Source organism: Pan paniscus, chromosome 5 (assembly GCF_029289425.2).
Source record: "Pan paniscus chromosome 5, NHGRI_mPanPan1-v2.0_pri, whole genome shotgun sequence".
NCBI classification, from domain to species: Eukaryota; Metazoa; Chordata; class Mammalia; order Primates; family Hominidae; genus Pan; species Pan paniscus.
In genome coordinates this window covers 126545889-126569753 of record NC_073254.2, presented here as the reverse complement: position 1 = coordinate 126569753, position 23865 = coordinate 126545889, and the positions used below count along the sequence as shown (strand labels likewise).

Genomic DNA, 23865 nt, shown 5'->3' with positions numbered 1-23865 from the left:
AGGAAGCAACAGTAAAGCCAGAGCAGGGAGCACTGCTATGTGGGAGGAGTGTCTGCACATCAAGAAAATCTACATGACTGGATTAAGAAAATGTGGCACATACACACCATGGAATACTATGCAGCCATAAAAAATGATGAGTTCATGTCCTTTGTAGGGACATGGATGAAACTGGAAACCATCATTCTCAGCAAACGATCGCAAGGACAAAAAACCAAACACCGCATGTTCTCACTCATAGGTGGGAATTGAACAATGAGATCACATGGACACAGGAAGGGGAACATCACACACCAGGGACTGTTGTGGGGTGGGGGGAGGGGGGAGGGATAGCATTAGGAGATATACCTAATGCTAAATGACGAGTTAATGGGTGCAGCACACCAACATGGCACATGTATACATATGTAACAAACCTGCACGTTGTGCACATGTACCCTAAAACTTAAAGTATAATAATAATAAAATTAAAAAAAAAAGAAAATCTACATTACAAACACTAGGACTTAAAAAAACAACGAACAATTAAAGAAGTAGAGCCACATCAAAAAAAGGGTTCTCACCAGGGCTCCGAGTCTGTAACAAGCAGAGAGATCAGAGGGTTAAAGGCCTTTCTGTTTGACTTCAAGGTTTGGAGGGAAAAAAGACAGTGAGGTGGGAGGCTGAATGCCAAGGAGAGAGGACAGCCCTGGAAGCAGCTTTAGCCAGTACTCTATTCTTTTTACTAACAAGTATGGGTACTGTACTTTCCTATGAAACTAAACTACTTGTAAGTAAATACCCAACACCCAGCTAAGCCTATCTCTAATTCACTGAAGCTGAAGCCGGAAAATAATTTATTAAGATGTTACTTGAACTGACAGTAGTGTTGTTTTCCCTCCAAGATACCTGATGAATCACCCATGAATAGGGGGGAGTGGGGGAGGGAGAAGCCGCAAAACCCAGATCTGAGATTCTCTGCTCTATGATCCGAGAGTCTACTTACAACTTACACTTGGGGCTCTTAAGAAAATCCCTCCCCGTCCTTGTCCACATGTATTCTGTACACATGAATCAACACTCCTCTAAAGACTGGTGGGGAGACGGGGGAAAGGCATGTACACAAGTACTAGCAGGTCCCAACCTGGTGGAATAATTGCTCAGAAGATAAGGGCAGCAGGGTAAACCTGCCCTTCCGTGGAAGGCCAAAGGAAAAAGAATTTAAAACAACAACACTTTTCGTTTTCATCTGAATACCAGAAATATTTCATTTTGCTCCTAGTTTTAAAAAACTAGCCCAGTTTCCACTATTTGAGCAAGAATATAGCATAGAACTAGAAACTGATAAGCAGGGAGTTCTTTCGACATTTCCAGTAAGAATCAAATGCAGTTCCTAAAAACCTCAGTTGCTGGTTTCATGGGCATCCTTCCTGAAGGCTTCTCTGTTTCAGGACTAATGATGAGTTTACTGCCCAGGGGATGTATTACCCGTGTGATGGTGAGCCTCCTGGGAGATACTTTCATGGAACAAGAACTTCAGAAGAGTTTTTTTCTGACAATGCGTGCCATACTAAGAAATAAAGAACCAAGCTAAAATACTTAATTGCCAATAAAAATAAAGCCATTAAAATACAATAATTTTCCTTTGAAACTATTAAAAGTGAATAGGTAGTCCTCCTCCATCATCTTGGCTCATGTCAGCCTTCCTATCCTATCCCACAGGCCTAACTCCAATGCCACCTCCTCCACAAAGTCTTCCTTCCCTGTGTCCAGACTGGAAATTAATCTCTCTCTGCTGTGGATTCCCAGAGCATTTAATCTGTACCTCTTTTGTAGCAATAATTATGTTTTACATAAATACCGTAACTTCTTTGAGGACATAATACAATGCTTTGCACATAATAGACCTCAATAAATACTTGTCAAATGACAAATCGAACAAAATATGAGGAAGCACCTGGCCCTGGTAAATACAAAAGCCCTTCCATATGCAAAGAATTTCAAAGGAAGTGGGGTGTGTGTGTGTGTGTCCATGTATGTGTACGTAGCTCCCTTCAACTTCCCCCTTCTACCAAAACTTAACTGCTACAGCCAGAAAAAAAAAGCTTAAGCCAGGAAATGCAATTAGAAATGACTAAAAATAGAAACATATAATAGCAGCACTTTATAAAGGAAACTGATTTCAAGTAAGCAAGGCCTGGGTTAAAAAGGAAAGGAGATTGGCTCAAGGCACAATAATTCTACCTGTGTTAATAGCATCATCTACAAAATACCTAAGGGAATTCATTCTACCCAGCATCCTTTTGCTTCCTCTGCCAAGGTGGATGACTAGGCTCTGACTAATAGAACCAACACAACTGGTGAGTATCAAAATGTACAACTGTTTCACCAGACTAAGTTGGTCACTATGTTTTCCTCCTAAATAATTAGCTTTAAAGACAATCTAAAATACTGCAGAGCCCCAGCAACATTTCAGATAACTTGTACCTTATATTTCAGATGACTTCTGGCTTTTGCAAACAGGCTACTGATTCTAAAATGTTAGGGCTCCAGAATAGGACCCAAGAGTAGGCATTTCCTGCTGAGAATGGAATACCCGGAAATCACTGATACTCTGCCAAAATGGCACCACATGCAACGGCCTAGACAAGAACTTGTTGAACAAGGTTTTTTTTACTCTATTTACTAAGAGTAAAAGTTAAGCATGTTCATCAACTTTTAGTACATTGTACACACATTTCAAATATCCAGGGCTATTGTGGGAGGCCCCATGAGATACAATGGGGTTGAGGCTAGGATGATTCAAATAGTCTATGTCACTATGACAACAAAAACCTAACACCAAACACTTTCAGCATAACCAATGTCACATTATTTCATGTAACTATTTGAGAATACTCTCACTTATAACAAATTAGAATAGACATTAGCCTGGATTACAAGAATAATTATGTAACTCCCTATAACAGCCATCTGCTGTTTTTGCCCATCTGGCATCTATCTCCCCACTCTTTCTGATGTCCCTGGGGAACCACCACCCCCATTCATATCTAAGTGGCTCCTATGGGATAGACCCTACATCTCAGCTCCGGAGATGGACACGTAGCCCAGACACAGCCATCTCTGTGGCTACAGTGATTGGTTCAGGCATGTGCACATGACCCAAGCCTAGGAAAGCAAAGTCAAACATGGAACTTGTGAGAAAGAGAAGCTCTTTCCACTGCAAGAAATGAGCTGGGGCCAGGCATGGTGGCTCATGCCTGTAATCCCAGCACTTTGGGAGGCCAAGGCGGGTGGATCACCTGAGCTCAGGAGTTTGAGACCAGCCTGGGCAACATGGCAAAAACCTGTCTCTAAAAAAAAATACAAAAATTAGCCAGGCCTGGTGGCACACATCTGTGGTCCCAACTACTTGGGAGGCTGAAGCAGGAGGATCGCTTAAGCCCAGGAGGCAGAGGTTGCAGTGAGCTGAGATTTTGCCACTGCACTCCAGCCTGGGTGGCAGAGTGAAACTCTGCCTCAAAAAAAAAAAAAAGAGTTAGGAGAACAAAAGCTGAATGTGGCCACAGGCCACCAAATGCAAAAGGCCTACCTAAAGTCAAGTTAACACAGAAAAAAGCCCAGTCAAGACACAGAGACCAAGTTCTGATAGTGTTTGATCCGCTGCATCCAGGCATGCCTGAAGCAAAATCTTCTCCAGGACTTTTTAGTTACTTAAGGCAGTAAGTTCCATTTTAATCCCTTGAGCCAATTTAGCTTGGCTTGCAGTCACTTCATCCCAAAGAATCTTGACTAAACATCTTTCAATAAAAACTTGCTTCACCACTAATAAAACAGTCAACTGCTAACTCCACGTACATAGAACAATTATTTTTATGTCAAACTAATAGTGAAGAAATATACTGGAACAGATGTAGGACCACAGGAAAATCTACTGGGACTTTGACCCAGCCTCAGGTTTATGTTAGATTACTATTATTATTATTTGATCTCCATCATTTAAAAAATTCACTATCTTTCTGTGCAGAATGACAAGGGAAACAGATCTGTAGATTTCTATCATGATACCCAAAGCCTACCCCAAACATAAAAAGAAGAGATGGTATGAGAACGATTTTTAAAGAGAGTTAATGAAAATATCATGACAGCAACTATTAAATGACTGATTTAATGTTAAGCTGTTGAGATATTTGTGTATTGAATGCCTACTCTGTGATAGACTCTTACCAGTTTAAAACAAACCAAGGTAAAACCCATGTTTAAAATTCCAATTGGATTATTTCACTTACACTCCACTCAGTACATTAATAGACTGTGTCTTCACTCCATATCCAGTCTCCTTTAAATTAGCAACAATTCCCAATACATCAATACTGGAGCCTTTGGATCCAAAGTTTTTTTCACTGTACATTATCATGTGAGCATTTGAAAAATCCTATTGAGAAAAAAAATTCAAAATTCAAAGGCTAGCCATTTATTATCCAAAGAAGACCAAGTATTAGCCATTAACTTGTCCTTTACTTACACCTAATATAGGTCGTAAAGACTGAAGCTCTCCATTGTAACCTCCCCAGGCTTTCCAGTCCCTGTATTCTCCTTCTTCTAGCAAATACTGATGACCTGTAAATCCAGGCTTCTCATATGCAACCCAACTGCAACATAAAGAACACGAGGAATAGTCATTTCCAGACATGTTAACATTTTTTTCAAGGTACATATCAATTTCATTGAAAAATACAAATAGTTATAAAGCTAGACATGAACTTCTGCTTTATTATCATTGGAATTCTTTAAAATTTAGGAGAATAACAGAATGGCCCCAAGAAAATAACCTAAGAGACATATATCAGAGTTGTATAAAAAAGGGAAGGGGAGTGTGTGTGTGAGTGGTGTGTATGTGTGTGTTTAATCAGGGCTGACTCAAAAGAACCTCAGCAAGCAAAACTGGATAAACTCACTTCAAATAGTAACAAAAATATTATGAATAGTTAGCGATTTACAAGAGCAATTTTAGTGTGCACTTCTATGAGAAATGTGCAAGATCTATAAAATGCAAAAATATAAAAATCAGAAAGCGAACTATCAAACTGTTCAATAGCTTGTAGCATAATTCTAATAAGCAAGGTTGTAGATTTGATCAACTTGAACAGGCCAATGTATCAGCCTTCCTTGACAGAGTTTCACTCTTTTTGGCCAGGCTGGAGTGCAATGGTGCGATCTTGGCTCACCGCAGCCTCTGCCTCCTGAGTTCAAGCGATTCTCCTGCCTCAGCCTCCCAAGTAGCTGGGATCACAGGCATGTGACACCACGCTCAGCTAATTTTGTATTTTTTAGTAGACATGGGGTTTCTCCATGTTGGTCAGGCTGGTCTTGAACTCCTGACCTCAGGTGATCCGCCTGCCTTGGCCTCCCAAAGTGTTGGGATTACAGGTGTGAGCCACCACACCCAGCCTCAAACTGCTGTCTTAAATCCAGTCACTATAGGCTGAGGAGAATGTGGACATAACTGTCAAAATTCACCATACTGTAGAATCAGGAATGTTGTTTTTAGGGGGGAAAGGGCACATTTATTACTTAATATTTAGGAAAAAAAAGAAATCCTAACAAGTCACCCATGTACTTACATGCCTCTTAGAACTTTCATAGACCCCACTGACGTAAACGGCATATGATCGTCTCCAGTCGCCTCTTCTGTTTCACCTCCCTCCATGACAAAACTACACATTTCTGTTTCTAGTTCCACACATTTTCCTTCAAAGAAAGGCTTTTCATAAACAACTACCTACAATAGAAATGAGATATACCAGTAATCTGTAAGAAGTATCCCAACAGCTTAACATTAAATCAGTCATTTAATATCACTAAGTCCTGACACACAAATTAAAATTTTCTGGCTGGGCGCGGTGGCTCACGCCTGTTATCCCAGCACTTTGCGAGGCTGAGGTAGGTGGATCACTTGAGGTCAGGAGTTCGAGACCAGCCTGGCCAACATGGTGAAACCCCATCTCTGCTAAAAATACAAAAATTAGCTGGGCATAGTGATGCACACCTGTAATCTCAGCTACGCAGGAGGCTGAGGCAGAACCGCTTGAACTCAGGAGGCAGAGGGTTAAGTGAGCCAAGATCACGTCACTGCACTCCAGCCTGGGTGACAGAGTGAAACTCTTGTCTCAATAAAATAAAATAAAATAAAATAAAATAAAATAAAATAAAATAAAATAAAATAAAATGTTCTAATCATATTTTAAAAAATTAACTAGGCCAGGCACAGTGGCTCACACCTGTAATTCCAGCACTTTGGGAGGCCAAGGCAGGAGGATCACTTGAGCTCAGGAGTTTGAGACCAACCTGGGCAATATGGTGAAACCTCATCTCTGCTAAAAAAAAAAAAAAGTTGGGTGTAGTGGTACATGCCTATAGTCCCAGCTATTCAGGAGGCTGAGACAAAAGGATGGCTTGAGCTGGAGAAATCGAGGCTTCAGTGAGCCGTGATGGTGCCACTGTATACCAGCCTGGGTGACAGAGCAAGGCCTGGTCTCCACAACAACAACAAAAAAAACCCTAAATAATGGCATCTGATAAGATAGTAAAAAGAAAAAAAAAAAATCTGGCTTTTTTTTTCCCCTAATGTGGTATAGCCCAAAGCCATGGTTCCAAACAGTTTTAAAATAATTTATATACATATATATAAAATAAATATATATACACACATATATATGTATATATAAAACTGATATTTAGAACCACATAGAAGGAGCCAGAGGATTCTAAAGTAGTGTTAAAATTGAAAATTGAAAAAAGTTATAGTGTGTGGCATCGATGTGGGAATTGGGAATAGCAGAAAGGGTATTTTGGAGTAGGGAAACTTTGTCTTGAAAAAGTTTTTTCCTGGCTAACTGGCAAGCAGCAAGAAGCCCTGCAATTAGTAAATACAACTGCAAATTGTTAACTCAATATAACAATGACCCTTCTGAGCCATGGCTAAATGTACTCTTAGTGATAACCAGTGCCATTAGCATCATCTTCCACCCTGAAGGATGGCAAGTGTAAGTTGGCAACTTCCTTTGGCTGCATTTATGTGTGACAGAGGTTTAATACGAGAAGTCACATAAGCGATATCTTCATAGAGATGGAGTGGGAATAACATTAAGTACATATATATGTGTATATGTTTAAATAATTACATATACATACATACAAAAATACATATATATTTTTACCTTTGGATCTGTAGGGAATTCAACTTTACGGCCACCCTGAAAAAAAAAATAACATAGTAAGAAAAATAGTTTTTCACTGATACATTACCATTTTATATTAGCCATAGCAGTTTATACTAAGCCATTGAATTTCAGTGTGACTACGTTCCGGTTTGTTTTAACTTACGTGAGATAGTTCTAAAATTACCAACAATACAGATGAAGACACGAGGAAGGCAGGTTAGAACGGAGCCTCGCACAAGCAGTCTATAAGCTGATCTGTGTTGTAGGAGTGTTTTTTGACCTAGTAAGTGTTTTTAAGTTGGAAAATTTATCATAAAAATCCATACTTCTCTTGAAAAAGCAGTTCCAAGAGCTGACATCTCTGGACCCAGATTCTCCCAGGCCGCTGTCTTCGGCTTCTGCATTTAACGATCCTGCCCTCAGTTCATCCTTCAGCTGGGCACAGGCCCGGGGTTGCCGTCTCTACCATTCCCTTCGGTTTAACTCTCAGCCATTTGTATTTGCTGCCTGGCCCCTGCAGGTATTTGATTTTGCAACCAGGGCTTACGAAACTATTATGTGTTGAAGTTCACATAATAAGATCTGGAGGACTCATGGAATAATTAGATAAACTGTTAAATAAAATTTAAAACATCCCAAAGGATGAGTCTATGAGGGGTTGTTATAAAATAAAAAGCTTTTTAAAAACAAAAAAACTCACTAAAATCAGAGAAATGGTATTACATTAAAAAGATATTGCACAAAAATATTAAATAGGTCAAGAGTTTAAATCAGCAATGGGAAAGTTGGATTTTTTAAAAATTAATATATCTTTAATAGCTTTTTAAAAAAAAGTACCGCCAAGAATGCTCAAAGGCACCAAATGAACTATAATTATAAAAGAATGTGTTGGTTTCCTTAACTTTTATGAAAAAACAAGCAAAAAAAAGGAAAAAGGAATGTGGCTGATATTATCAGCAAACCAGAGATTATACAACTAAGCACATGACCTTTTCAAAAGTAATCCTGTTCGAACACCATAGACTTTGGAGACTTTTCATCATCATTACAAACTGCTCCTAAAACCTGGATGAATTCTTTCATACATTCACAAAACTAACAAAACTTTGTTCTTTGAAAGTGAGTTTAATTTTAGAAACAAAAGCCCAAATCATTTGCATTAAGACCAGCAAACATACAGATAATTAAACCGAATACTTTGGAAGGACAGGTAAAATTAACATTAAAAAAATTGTCTTCCTAACTTTCTAATTTGTCTCAAACTGTCTCAGAAGACAACTGCGAAGTGCAGCTTCAAAAACATGTTTGTAATGGGAGCCTCATCTCACTGTGGGTATTTAGGGAACAACTTCCATGCTGCAGCACACACTGCGCTCAACACTGGGGACAAGACAGATGCCGCCTGCTTCCTCCCAAAGCTGACAGTCTAGCGGAAGAAACAAAGAACAAAGCAAGACACTGGGACAAGGGAGAGGAAGCACAAAGCTTCCACAGCAGATACTTGGGAGGACAACACTCATTTGGTCCAGCCCCAGCGACCCCCAAGCCACCACCCACTCGTGTCACGGCAGCCGAGCCAGTCCTCAGCGTGCCCTGCTCTCTCCCAGGCTGCACCCTAGCTCACACAGTGCATTCACCGACAGCTCCATTTAAAAAATCATCCTGCTAATTTTTTAAGACTGAATTTAATTTAGCATGAAGCTTTCCTAATTATCCCTTTTCTGTCACATCACCCACAACTTGGAATTGTATGTATCTTTGTCCTGTTTTTCCACCAATGTTTAATTCTTCACTTTCCTCACTTGTTAAACCTACACTGCGCTGAAGCTTTGCGCACCCATCTGCAGCTCTGCAGGGCTGAGAATGCCTTAAAGACAAAGGACATAGTCTTACCTGCCTTTTTTTTTTTTTTAATCTATAGCATCTAGCAAGTTATTATTTCCATGATTTCTATTGAGCAATAGGTCCAATCTGCTACAAATTTGTTTCTTAAAAGTCAGCTTTATTGCTTCAAAGTCACACCCTGTGAATTACCACGTCAAGCTGACAAAGAATCACCACAAGAACATTTGGATTTCATTTTTACCATTTTCAGAGGCCGTATGGATCCAATGTACGCTGCTTCTGTATCCCAGAAGGACAAGTCAGGGTATTCACCAGGTTCCAGGATGAAAGGAACACCCTGAAATCCAGGTTCTTCATAAATCAGCCACCTAAATAGCCACCATGGAAGGAAAGAAAGGGAGCCGACTCATCATTTGTTTCAGTTTTTCCTTCTGTCTGGTACCCAGGATGAGAGGAAAAGAACAGGAGAGGATACGGACCTACACAATGAATGGTTGGACTCAGGTGTTAGAATCACACTAGACTCAAGGAAAAATAAAGCCATTATATGCCCCTATTCTTGATCTTTTACTTTTCTCCTTGGCTGGCTTTGTCCCCTTATTTTAATTTATATTATTAATTGCTCCAAAGTTCCATCTAATCATTTGTCATGGTGCCAAACATTAGTAACAGCTAACATCTCCCTAGAGCTTACAAGGAATGCCACTCAGAATTTCATCTAATCCTCACAACAATGCTATGAGGAAGAGAAGCTATTGTCCCCATTTTATAGATAAAGTTAAGTAAGTTGCCCAAGGCCACACAGCTATAAGTATGAAAGGCTGGAATGATTCAAGCCGATTCCAGAACCAGGTTCCTAATCAATTTTTTTTTTTTTGACGGAGTCTTGTTCTGTCACCCAGGCTGGAGTACAGTGGCTTGCTCTCAGCTCACTGCAACCTCTGCCTCCTGGTTCAAGTGATTCTACTGCCTCAGTCTTCCAAGTAGCTGGGAGTACAGGCACACACCACCACATCCGACTAAGTTTTGCATTTTTTTTTTAGTAGAGGGGGTCTCACCATATTGGCCAGGCTGGTCTCAAACTCCTGGCCTCAGGTGATCCGCCCGCCTCGGCCTCCCAAAGGTGCTGGGATTACAGGTGTGAGCCACCATGCCCAGCCCTAATCATTTTTGTGATGGCAATTTTTCTCATTGCAGGAAGTGCATTGAACACAGTTTACTCTTTTCACAGTTACTCAGGATCATCACTGTGAGCATTATTTAATGCACAGTGGTGTCCTCAGGGGCTCTGAAGTTCTGTGGGGCTGCTTGTTCCCAGGCCGCAAAGCTTTTTGAGTTCTTGGTTCTGATTGTTATGGCTTTTCAATACCACACCCTTCTATCAGCTTGTCAGCTGTCACTTCTGCTTCAGTTGGGGAACCAGCAGCCCCACCCTCCTCTAATGTGCCAGAAATCAGGAAACCAGAAAACCATGCCTACTAGCCCTGTCTCTAAAGTTTACAAGGTCTTCTTGTAAACATCTTCGTTCCTGGGAAGGGTTCTGAGAAGGTGAGGATGCTGAAGAAATGACTTTTCTATAAAAGAGGGGTTAATGTACCTGCTTCATAAACAAACATAGACTTCTTAGTGATCACTTACACTCACCAATTCGGTTAGTTTCGCTAAAATGTCCTAGCCGTGGTACTGCACCATGTTGTGTTCCCCAGAACACCATGCCAAGAAGAGAGTGGCTGTAAATGAAATCTTTTACCAACAAAATGGGTCTGACACCTCCCTCTTTGCTTTTTTCTTCTTCCCAATTTTGGCCCAAGGCACATTTTTGGCGGTGGTTTTTGTGAAGATTCCGCTGGATAAACTGGTAACTTCTCTAGACTCTCTAATTATACAGAGATTTACAACCAGGCTCCTACTGATGATTTGACAACACATACGTGAAAGAATGTTGGGAGGCCAGGTGTGGGATATGGGTAGGAGGTCAGAACTACAGTGTTAGAAGTCAGGATGATGGTTCCTGGGGAAGAGGGCGTGAGGATGACTATGAGGACGCATGAAAGAAACGGGTTTCTGCGATGCTGGGAATGTTCTTTTTCTTGATCTGAATGGTGACTGCGCTTGTGTATTCACTTTGTGAAAATTCACTCAGCTTATATATTTAGGGTTTATGTACCTTTTTGTACAAATGTTATGCTTCAAAAAAAGTTACCTTAAGGAAAAAAAGAGGCTTATCTTTTAAATACTACTGTAATGCTTCTAAACCACAAGAAAACAGACGCTAAGAATAGGGTACTTTACACTTCCTTATGTTTAAAGCATGACAGCCAAGGATACGTTACATGTATATTGGAGCTCAAAGCTATCACAGGCACAGTACCCATGGATTTTGTTCTCTAACAAAATAATGGCAGTTCTGTAACACATTATGGTGTTAGGCTAACCAAGCAGGTCCCAAGTCTGACTTCTTTACAAGTGAACAGGTTTAATTTTTCAAAAACTGAAGGTATGGCTCACGAGCAAGCGATCTGAGATTTTGAAATGGTTCTTACCGAAATACCCTTTTCATTAAGTCTTTCCTTCTATAGCTTGAGTTCAGAGGGGATTTATTCGTCTAATACTAAACATTTCACTTCTGTTGAAGCATGTGGTTTAGCTGCATAACATTCATGGAAGGAAAGTCATTCTGGGTAGAGGGGAATTTGTGAAAAAACTGAAAACATAAATGAATGCATTTGAAAAGACTGCTGTTCTGAAAGTTCTTCCTTAGTAAATGAGTGCTGAAGGCCTGCTGGGTAATTCAAACAGACATTTATTAATGTTGGGTGGACTTTGAATTTGAAAACTCATATGCAGAGTATGATTCACTTTTTCTAAATTCTGTTCCAATAAGATACATTATTTATGAGGCCATCAGGAGAGGGGGAAACTATCTCCAGGCAGGGTTATTTCAGTTTCTAAAGGTAATCTTTTATTTTCCCATGTACTTAGGTCATGAGCTTTTGCCAATATAGATTAAAAAGTACAACTTTATAGTCGTACTTAACAAACAGTATGATTATAAATCCCAAGCTTATTTTTTAAACAAACAAATGTATACCTACAAATGAATATTGTTAAAGTAATAACAATGGCCATCTATATGTTTATTTAAAATATTTGTCCAATTACTCTTTTAGAAATACCCTTTGAGTCACACAAGAAAAATCAGTCTTATCTTGTTCACTTGTTCTTAAACAAAAACAGCACTTCCAGATGGATCTTAAGTTGTGTTCCCTAGACATGGCTGTACATGAATATTGGCCATTCACAGAAACCAACTGGATACTTGAAAAATTAAATATGAATGTACTGACTTTGAAGTTATTCACAAGAGAGGGGGCTATGAATGTCAAAGGGGAAAATGAACCTTTACAATGGAAAGATGGAGGAGGCACCACTTTAACCAAGCAATCAAACTTGGTATTGCTAAAGGGCAAGCTAGTTAGCACATGCCACCTGCTGTGATACAACATAAATATATGGCACTATCTATATGAAGTATGCATGCCAAAACTGTTTGGCCTGAACCTAACCATACCTCGAGACCTAAGCCCTAGTAGATAGGAAATTTGGACAACAGAAGAACACACTAAATAGTAGCATGAGGGAACACTCAGACAAATCTAGAATGTGGCACACTCTCTAAGACAGCTGGCCTAAATCTTTTTAAAAGTTAGTGGCTTGGGAAACAAAGATGGGGTATTTTAGAGATTTTTAAAAAGAGACTTAAAAGAGACAGAACAATCAAACGCATTTATATGAACCTTGATTGGATCCTGATTTGAAAATGCAAATCTATAAGAGACATTCCTGAAGCAATTGGGAAAATTTGGTGATGGGCTATTGAACAGATATTATCATGGACACTTTGTGAATTTTCTCAAGTGTAATAATGATAGTTATGCAGGGGAATACCATTAGAAAGAGAGTCAGGCTGAATCCTATGTGGAATGAAGGGTCATGATATCTCCAATGTACATTGAAGTGCTCAGAAAAATAACACAAATATGGCAAAATGATAACAATTATTGGGTCAAAGTGAATGGTACATTGGTGTTCACTGAACTATTCTTCCTACTTTTCTGTATGTTTGAAAACTTTTATAATAAAAAATTGGGCTCTGATATGGTATATTCCACAATGAAATATACAGTGACTATTACACAGCAATGAAAAAAATACATAGAGATGTACCCATCAATATGAGTAATCTTAGGAGTGTGGTTACATGTGTAACCACGGTGGGCAGCAATGTTGGTAATGGTCTAGGTTGTAAGTTGGGTGGTGGGTCCACGGGGGATTGTTTTATTATTGGGCTTCATAGTTCACCTATATACATATATTATTCTGTATATGTCAAATATTACACAGTAAAAATGATCAAATAATGTTTGTCCATTAAAAAAGAAGTCCCTTGACTTTAGAACACCTGCATTCTAGTACACATTCTGCTAACAGCTAACCCTAGTCTGGAGAAAGTGACCAAAGCTTGTCTTCCTCAGTCAAATGATGGTGTTGGGCCAGATCATCTTCATACTCCCTTTGAAGTTCTAAACTTCTTTGCTTTTGTTCGTCATAAATATACCACCCCCCACTTCCACCCCTACACACACCCCGCCCCCAAAAAACCCAATATGCTTTCACCTCTGGGAGGATGGGTGCTAGGATTAGCCAGCTGCTTAAAAGAAAGATTTAAAAACAAATTACTCTCAACAGAATCTGAAAGGCAAGTTTAGTTAGAAATTACTCATTTCCTCAAACAACAATTTGACAAGACAAGTAACACCCTTATTTTGTGTATGAGTAGAAGAGCTTAATCTAGAGTGAATGGGCCCTGGAATAAATTACCTAATGGATTCTGAAGGAGTTCCCTCTACAGCAAAGACTTCTTATCCCAGTTCAGGGGAACCAGTGCATCAACAGAAGCAAAATGAGCTTCAGTACTTACTATCAGTGACATCTTCTCAACCCCTTGAGACTTTCCTTTGAGATCTATAAAAGCACTAATGACCTGGTGTCTAAGCTCACCAACCAAGTTCAACGAGCCCAAACTTTGAATTAACATCTGAGGCAGTGTTCAACAGAAATGAACAGCCAGAAAAAAAGATGCCCACCATAACACAAACCTATCATAAATTGTAAGCTGTGACAGGCTGGTAACTACCACCCAGGAGGCAAAGCTAAACTTACTGCAAAGGTAAGAAATATCATTTAAGGTAGATTAATGTGCTTCAACATAGCCAAGCCTGAGTCATGGCACCTTCCAGACACTGAGATTAAAATATGATAGCAGATGCCTTTTTCATTCTTTTCTAAGGAAAGTGATGTTTCTCAACCTGACACCAATTCTTTAAAAAAAACTGTATAGACTTCTTTCATGTAAAAAAATTAAAGGCAGCAAGAGATGAAGGCATTTTCTTTTGCTTAGATTCCCACTTTTCTTCCCAATCTCTAAATACGAAAGTGCCTTCTCTTCCCTTAACTATACCCACTCCCTTTTGGGACTGTGTCCTGTGCCTGGTTTAAATACATTCTCTTTGCCAGTGACTCCTAAATTTATGCCTCCAGCCTCTCCTCTGAACTCCAGCCTCACATAGTCACCTTCTTGCCCACTTACCTGAATTTGCAGTTGGCATCTCAGCCTTAACCTGTCCAAAACTGAGCTCCTGAATCTCACTCTCTCTCCTATCCTGCTCCTCCAAGTCTTTTTCGTCTCAATAAATGTTGGGGTTCCAAACCCTGGGCATGTCTTGGCCCCTCATACCTCACACACAATCTGTCAGAAATGCTGTTAGTTCTACCTTCAAAATGCATCCAAGATCTGACCATTTCCCACCACCACCATCGCACGTCTAAGCCACCATCCCTTCTTGGCTGTATGATTGCAAGTGCATCCTACGTGGTTTCTTGGCTTCTACCTTTGCCTCTTTACAGACTATTTTCTACGCGAACAGTCAGGCTGATCCTTCTATTAATAACACAAGTTAGATAAAAATTCGCCAATGATTTTCCATGCCATGTAGAGTAAATCTAAATCCTCCTCCCCGAGGCCTGAAAGGCCAGATGTGACCTGAGCCCTGTCCTATCCCTATCCTCCTACTTCACTCAGCTTCAGCCACCTTGGCCTCTTAGCTATTGCCCAAGCATGCCCAGAAGGGCTTTTGCAAATGGTGTGCTTCCTCTCTGGGACAGGCTCCCTGCCCCTCTTCCCTCAGCTAGCTCCAGGGTAGACTCCCTCCCTTCCTGCCAGTCCCTCCTTAAAATGTCACCAGAGTCCTTTACTAGCTATCCTATCTAAAATAGCAACATGCCTGCCCCTCTGTAATTTATGTTTCTTGTAGCCTTTGCCATCTGACACATTATATATGTATTTGTGTTGTTTATTCCTGCTAGACTGACAGCTCCAGAAGAATGGGGACATCATTTTATGTCTTCACTGCTGTATTCCTGGTGACTAGAAAAGCACCTGGCACATGGTAGATGCTTGATTAACAGATTTACTGAATATATTTAATACATCTCATAGACACTCTTTTGGGTTTATATTTGTAAAGACCCAATTTCTTGTCATATTTAGACAGGGTATGCAGAGGAAATAAAAGCCTTTCCTAATTTCTACTTCTAAACTAACCACCTTTAAAAATTTCAGAGCCTTTCAAGGACTACGGGGTACCAAATGATGTAACTCAAAATGTACACAAAAAACAGTACATTTATTTAAAGAAGATATACAAATGGCCAAGAGGTATATGAAAAAATGTTCAACATCACTCAAGATCAGGGAAATGCAAATCAAAACCACAATGAGATACCACCTCACTCCAGTTAGAAAGGCTATTATCAAAAAGACACAATATAACAAGTATTGGTGAGGATGTGGAGCAAAGGGAACTCTTCCACACTATTGGTGGGAATATAAATTAGCACAGCCATTATGGAAAACAGTATAGAGGCTCCTCAAAAAATTAAAAATAGAACTACTGTGTGATCTTGCAATCTCACTACTGAGTATATATCCCAAGGAAATGAAATCAAGTATGTCAAAGGATACCCGCACTTGCATGTTTCTTGCAGTGCTATTTGTAATAGCCAAGATTCAGAATCAGCCTGAGTGTCCATCAACAGATGAATGAATAAAGAAAATGTGGTAAAAATATATAATAGAATAAGTTCTGGTGTTCTATTGCACAGTAGGGTAACTATGATTAACAATAATATATTTTATATTTCAAAATAGCTAGAAGAGAGGATTCTGAATGATCTTACCACAAAGAAATAATACGTGTTTGAGGTGATGGATTTGCTAATTTCCCTGATTTGATCATTATACAATGTATACAGGTATCAAAACCTCACATTGTACCCCATAAATATGTGCAATTATTATGTGTCAATTAAAAATAATTTAAAAAGCAGTAAAATGTATACTATCCTTGGAAAATAACTTTATACATCAAGAGGAGATATTTAAATTAATATTGTTCTCTACACCCCAAATTCTGCCCTAATAACTACACCTTTGTATGTTGACGAACCATCACTATAGTCTTCCCTTGTTATTTTCTCACTCTTCTGGGAGAGGAAGGTTGTTTTCTGAGACGGGCTGCCATAGGGAAAGAACACCATCGGGCTTCTGGGGTGCTGGTAATGTTCCAGTTCTTGGCTCAAGTGGTGTCTACTTGGGTGCTCACTTTATTTGTTTAAGTGTACATTTACCTTCTGTGAACTTTTTTCTAGGCGTCTTATATTTCAAAATGTTAAAAGTAAATAAATAAATGAACAAACTGTCGTAAAGGAGGTATCTAACTCATACTTTCCTTTCCCTACAAAGCTCTGGATAAATCCTTGTCCATCCTCTACCTGAGTACTCCCTGCGATGAGAAACTCTTTACCTAACAAGGCAGCCCACTTCCATTTTAACTGTATTAACCATCAGGAAGTTCTTCCCTGGGTCAAGTCAAAATCCATCTCTCTAATTTCTGCTGGTTTTTCCTGGGACCGCCTATGGAATAACAGAAAGCAAGTGTAATATCTCTTCTATATGGCCACCTTCCAACTATTCAACGATAGCTGCTACCGCTTCTCAAAAGCCACACTTCCTGTTAAGTTGCCTAGAAGTTTTTAGTTTCTCATTTCTGAGGATCAAAAATCAGATTCTACGATCTGTAGCTTATCCTATTCCTACCTTTTACACAAGCAAATCATTTTTCTAAGATATGAACAATGGCAAACCAAGGCTTTTAGTAATAAATAGAATGCAAAAAGCATGATTAAGGAGTGCCTTATTGTTCACTGCAGACATACTCCATACCACTTTAGGGACAGACTGTAAACTTTTTTGACTGTATAAACCATTAGTAAAAACATTTGAGCATTCTCTGAATATATGAATATTTATAAATTATATACATTACCACTGAACTAATACATTATGCATATTAGAAAACATATACAAAAATAAAATCTTAAGAGGTGGAGACTTTAATCAAATAGAAAGAAGCTTTAGTGTTTTTTCCTGCATCTCAGTGAATGTCTTTCACATGCCTTGGGGCTTTGTGCTTCACTTTGGAGACCACATTCTTCAGTATTGCAGTCTGTACTTTCTATCCTCATTTCTCCCCTATCTGAGGTATTCCCATTTCCTTCAAAATATTCTTGCTGTTTCCTGTGATTTGTGAAACCAACCTCCTAGGGGCTTTGAACCAGCATTGTGTGAAAATATTCAAGGAAGTACCATGTGTGTTGGCTTCCATCCCCCCCAGAAATATCAGGGGCATGTGCTTTGAATTACCTCCTCTGAATCACCATGAAAATATAATCTGCTACTCACCTTTGAATAAATCAGATTTCTCTGTGACAAGGAAAGCCTTACATTAAAAATTCAATCCCCCCCCCATTTCCTATAATAAATCGATATTGTTTTTAAGACAGATGAATCATAACATAGGTGCAAAAGAATCAGAATTTTACGTGCCTTATAAAAATATACCTTACAGTTAATAATTACTTAACAGGATGACAAATTAGAGTCAGAGTATCTTAAGTCCTCTTTTTCTAGTACTACACTCACAAAAAAAATCATCAAAATTGTGTTTGAAAAAAAAATACTTACGTGCCCCAATGTACTTTCATGGAACAAGTCTTCTGCATTACACCAAATCCCTGCATTTCTTCAGTATCATCAAAGTAGGAACTTAGGATTCCTAACCCTTCTGGTTCAGTAAATAAGTCAATGTGACTAACTCTGTAATCCTGAAAAAATATAGATGCATAGATAGTAAGAACTGCACCATGTATTTCACTCTCTAGTAAGCTCATTCTTCTTCTTCTTACAACTAATCAAAATGAGCTTTAAATTTACAAACACATTTCACAGAGCACCTGCCATTTTAGCCCTTTCCTGTTTTCATCCATGAATTAATAATACACCTATTTCGGGGCAGACACACTTGCTTTAGTTATATAACTCAGTGTTGCATTCAAGCAAAGATTATCAGAAATGTATTTTATTTGAGTTTTGGAATATATTTCTTTTTCTCATCCTCACTTGGCCCTCCTTGGTCTGGGGTTTTGGTTCTTTTGCTCTGATATAATTATCCAAGCACAGAGACTCTAGTCTGTAGAATGGCTGCTCTTGGAGTCTTCCTCAGCCACTGTTTTGTGTCCATAAGCCCTCTGTTGCTTTGTGGTAACTCTCCTTGACTGAGTAAACTTCTATGATATTGGTTTGATCTAAGTCGTAAAAGCAAAAGCACACATTCATAGTGATTTACAAATCTCTGTACTTTGGTCACTGTTCCATGCCCCGCATATCTGTGGTCCAAACAGTCTTCAAAAGGCCTCTTCTGGTCGAGTGCCTAAGCGTTAATGGAATATTTATTGAAACTCATCTATGCAGCTGAGTTGGGTGAACTGAGTGACAGAAGAAATATTAACACTTGAATAAGCTCAGATGAGGCTTTTCAAATATTATCAAAAGGAACAACTCTAATGAGCTAAAAAGGTAACCTTGAAAATACATGCTGTGACTTATGTTTTATGTTTCAAGAAACCATGCACACGATCTGTGAAGAAAATATAATCCATGACATATCGGGAGCCATGACATATCATAGCCCTTTAACATGACACCATTCAGAAAAATGTACCCCAAGGAAACAAATTAGAAAATTATAAATTACTGGCCGGGCACAGTGGCTCACGCCTGTAATCCCAGCCCTTTGGGAGGCCTAGGCGGGCAGATCACCTGAGGTCAGGAGTTCGAGAGCAGCCTGGCCAATATGGCAAAACCCCGTCTCTACTAAAAACACAAAAATTAGCCAGGTGTTGTGGCATGTGCCTGTAATCCCAGCTACTCTGGAGGCTGAGGCAGGAGGATCACTTGAACCCCTGGGAGGCAGAAGTTGCAGTGAGCTGAAATTGCACCACTGCACTCCAGCCTGGGCGACAGAGCAAGACTGTCTCAAAAAAAAAAAAAAGAAAATTATAAATTATTAAATGCACAAAAACATTCTCGTGGCATTACTTATAATAGTAAAAAACTAGAAACAACCTTAAGATTCACTGAAAGAAGAAATAATAAATAAATAATGGTACCTCATTTATGTACTAAACAATAAATAATGTATCATTTCAATGGAATATGGTATTCAGCTAAACCCTAAACATGTGGTAACATGAAAAGCATTTGCTACAGTAAGTCTGCTATTATCAGACAAAACAAGAGATCTCGTTTCCCTTCCCCATCTTCCTGAATGCACCCAAATCCTCACCCCACCAGATTCTGATACCTTCCCCAGTTGCCAATCACAAAGATGTTACCAAGGGGAGTGTGATTTTCAGGAAAGTGGTATAAAGAGAAAAAAAGGATTGAGAACCACAGTGTTAGGTGACAAGGGTGGAACAGCATTGTACCTGTATTATGATTATTACTGCAGAAAAAGCAGACTAGAATATGGCCAGCAAAGGGTAGAAAATTCAAAAAATAAAAGGGGAGAGGACACTTCATGATGGTGGGAATCAGATGATCTTTTTAAACATTGCTTTATTGCCAATATTATTTGAGCAGTAAATAAAAACTCTAAGCAAAATATTCCACTAATGAGGACATTTTGAAATAGGGTTTCTCAAGTCTTACTTAGTCTTCTCGTATTATATACTTAAAACAAATAAAAGATAAATCATTTAGCATACCAATTACCACCTAAGTTACTCAGAAATGTTGACTCAGGAAGTAAGCGATGCTTTCCTCTGCCAAAACTGTTACTCATCCTTACTCATTCTCATGTAAGAATGTTCCTTTTCCCTGTATTGCATCTTGACACTCGTCTCCATTAAAACTTGGGATTTTAATTTTCTACTTAGAAGACATCATTAATTGCATTTTTAAGGTAAAGAATCATCAAATCCCAAGAGCCACAAAGAAAGACTCTGACAACACTTTCCTCATCAAATAACAAGAAACCAAGAAATTTTACCTCACCCATAAAGTGGCCTCAAATAGAGTAAATAATATTTTGTTAAACCCACATGAAATCCCAGAGTTAATCAACCAAATTATTTTTGGATTATTTATTTTTCCAAAATAGAATTCCTATAAACCACTCAAAGTAATCAGAACTCACACAGCAAACAAAAACACTAAATAAATGAAAAACCTGTTCATAGATGCAGAACTCATTTAAACCAAGTTACCAGGTAAAATATATTTGGAAGATGGGAATAGAAGGACAGGCATAAAAGATTTACCTAAAGGGTTTATTGTGAAAAATTATCTAAACAATTATGTTTCTTTTTAAATTATTTAAAGTGTACAAATACTTAAAATACAGAAAATATATCCATAAGGCACCAAATATGTTTCCCAATCACATATTTCATAAAATGAACATTTCCCTTAAAGTAAGAATCCATAAATATTAGCTGAATAAATAAAATCCATATTTACCACAACCTACCTGGACTACATGTCTGATGGAACCAATCACCACTGGCTTATCAGACTCTGCTTCTTCGTGCCTTTCCAAAATGTCTTCTATACCCCAGAGACCAGAGAGTTCCAATTCTCCTTCTTCTAAGGGGATGGAGTGCCCTTCAAAATTTGGTTGCTCATACAAAATCCAACTAACAATAAAACACAGCAAAACCATTAGTCAGTCTTCGTGAGAGAGGTTTGGATTACTCAAATACCCTGGCTAATTGCCATTTTATATATATATAGAATATTAGCAGCCAATTATCTAGCAATTAAAATAGCTTAAACTCTCCCTAACACTAATATTTTACTGGGTATAATTAAGCCTCTGATAACTCATGAACTATATCAGGATCTTAGAGAACTTTGGAGTTACCTATATGAATGCTATAGAGCTACTAATGTTCTAAGTAATTGCCAAGTGGTAGAGACTTATGATAATATGTCAGATAAATGGATGTTTACTGTACTAGGTGTTTTTTTGGTCTCTTTTTTTTTTTTTTTGGATACAGAGTCTTGCTCTGTTGCCCAGGCTAGAGTGCAGTGGTACGATCTCGGCTCACTGCAACCTCCGCCTCCCTGGTTCAAGCAATTCTCCTGCCTCAGCTGTCCTAGTAGCTGGGATTACAGGAATGTGCCACCAAGCCCGGCTAATTTTTGTATTTTTAGTAGAGACTGAGTTTCCCCATGTTGGCCTGCTGATCTCAAACTCCTGGCCTCAAGTGATCTGCCCACCTCGGCCTCCCAACGTGCTGGAATTACAGGCATGAGCCACCATGTCTGGCCTTTTGTCTCCTTATATGTGTAGAAAACATTTCTCTTAGAGAGACTTTAACTTACATATTACAGTCATATCAATGAATATGTTGGCACAAAAGACTATAGATATGGTAATGGAAAGCATTTTAACAATATTCTTCCCAACAACAGCCAAACACTAAAGAAAAACCTCATGTCAATATATGGCAGTGTAAATGCTTATGCTTTCAAGAAAAAGAAGCCGACAAAAGTTGCAAAAGAAAGGAAAAAGTACTGTTCCATAAAAACAAAATTTGTGTAAAAAATTGCCACTATTATATATTGTATATTAGTGGCCAATTGTCTAGCAATTAAAATAGCATTTGTCTTCAAATTTAAGAATAAAAGCAAATCTTGTTTTTCTCATGACTATGTTGGATATATAAGAAAAAATATTAAAACACCTAAAAATCTAATAGGAAAGCTGCTGCATATTTAATCAAATGGAGACCAAAAGAAAAGCTTATGAATTTGTAAATCCATAAACATTCAGAGGTCTACCCTCTTTACTTCAAACAAGTTTACAAGTAGGCACCAAAAGATAACTATTATGCCAGATCAGCGATTTCTTTTTTTAAGCTGCCTTTCTCTACCCAACTTCCTGTGTATCTCCAAGAGGCAATGAAGCTGATAAAATGATTTCAGAAACTGTCAAAATATTTATTTTTTTTCACCAGTTTCTTTACTTAGCCAAAACAATCTTTTGTGGAAATATTGGAAAGTAAATTAAATTTTAAGTTAGTGCTGCATTGAACTGTCATTAAAAAGTTAGAAAAATGCCTTTCTTTATAGATTATTTTTGTTTTACCTTATAGATTTTTTTTCCTTATTGTTTCTTTACTTTGCCTTTTCCTACGTGTTCTCAAGTTTCCTTATAGGTTTTTGAAAAGTCGTATCTGGCCTATCAACATGACTAGTGCAATTCTTATCAACCTCATTTAAAGGTCATCAACCAAGAGTATGTTATGGGCCCTGATATATGACTAGTCCAAAGCAATATTATGGGGAAGCATGGGAAAAAGAAGCTTGTTCTACTGTACTGTTCTGATTTTTCTCCCATAAACATATATCACTGCTATAATCAGAAACATGATTTAAAATGACATTGTTAAGATATGAATCCCTTATCTTACCACGAGTAGTATTTCCTGTGCTTTTCATTGCTAAAGCCATAATTTTAAACTAGTAGTGAGGACTAAAAAGGTAATTAAGTATGTAAAACTCAAACACTTGACATCAGGAACTTAAAGTGCCATTCTTACCATCCTCTAACAACTTTCATGAGTATCACTGGAGAGAGGCTCCAAGAACTGCAATCCTGAATGTCACTGAAAACTTCAATGCACTTCTCAGAGACGTCGGGTTCACTATATATCACTACCTGCAAGAAAACGAAAGTGGTAGCACACTTTGTTGTACTCTGTCAGACCAAAATAGAATCAAGACTAGAAACGGAAAATAATCTTACCTTTCCAGGTCGGGGATTGAGTTTATTTTGGACACTTCCTCTAAGTGTCTGCAATCAGATGAACAAAAACACAACAAATAATTACAACTTCACATAACGATCCTCTTTTTCCACCCACGATCCTCTAGGTAGATCACACTTTTCCCACATTGTATCGATTTTGAAACCTCCACTCTAATGGATGCTAAAGTTGTATTAGAACTCTGAGTTTATGCTTTTAAATTGAGGTTTTTTCACCTCTAACTGAATTTGCCATTTCAATTTCTCCTAATTTAAATGTCTAGGCTATTTCCACCAATGCTAGAAAATTCAGGGCACATATGTTTCATGTCAGTTCACAGAATAGGAACTCAGCTAAGAGATTCTAATTCAAATAATATCAGTATCATCTCAAATAAAGATAAATTAGAATATATTAATCACTTACCTAGAAAGAGCTGAATCAATTTTGTGTTCATATACATACCCTATCTGAATCCATATCAATATTGTTTTCTCATAGTAAATCTACAATCATATAACAACCACTAGTCTAAATAGAAGTG

General features: G+C 38.4%; 1 protein-coding gene across 1 annotated transcript in view; it reads right to left on the bottom strand.

Annotated features, from left to right (window-relative positions):
- CRYBG1 (crystallin beta-gamma domain containing 1) overlaps positions 1-23865 on the bottom strand; it is a 209565-nt gene that overhangs the window by 21192 nt on the left and 164508 nt on the right. The window contains exons 5-13 of the mRNA XM_003824339.5: positions 23321-23368; positions 23115-23233; positions 21038-21203; positions 18193-18332; positions 9289-9415; positions 7200-7235; positions 5604-5761; positions 4505-4631; positions 4269-4414 (exon numbers count right to left, since the gene is read on the bottom strand). Of these exons, the coding sequence (XP_003824387.3) occupies positions 4269-4414; positions 4505-4631; positions 5604-5761; positions 7200-7235; positions 9289-9415; positions 18193-18332; positions 21038-21203; positions 23115-23233; positions 23321-23368 (1067 nt within the window). The remainder of the gene's footprint in view (positions 1-4268; positions 4415-4504; positions 4632-5603; positions 5762-7199; positions 7236-9288; positions 9416-18192; positions 18333-21037; positions 21204-23114; positions 23234-23320; positions 23369-23865) is intronic.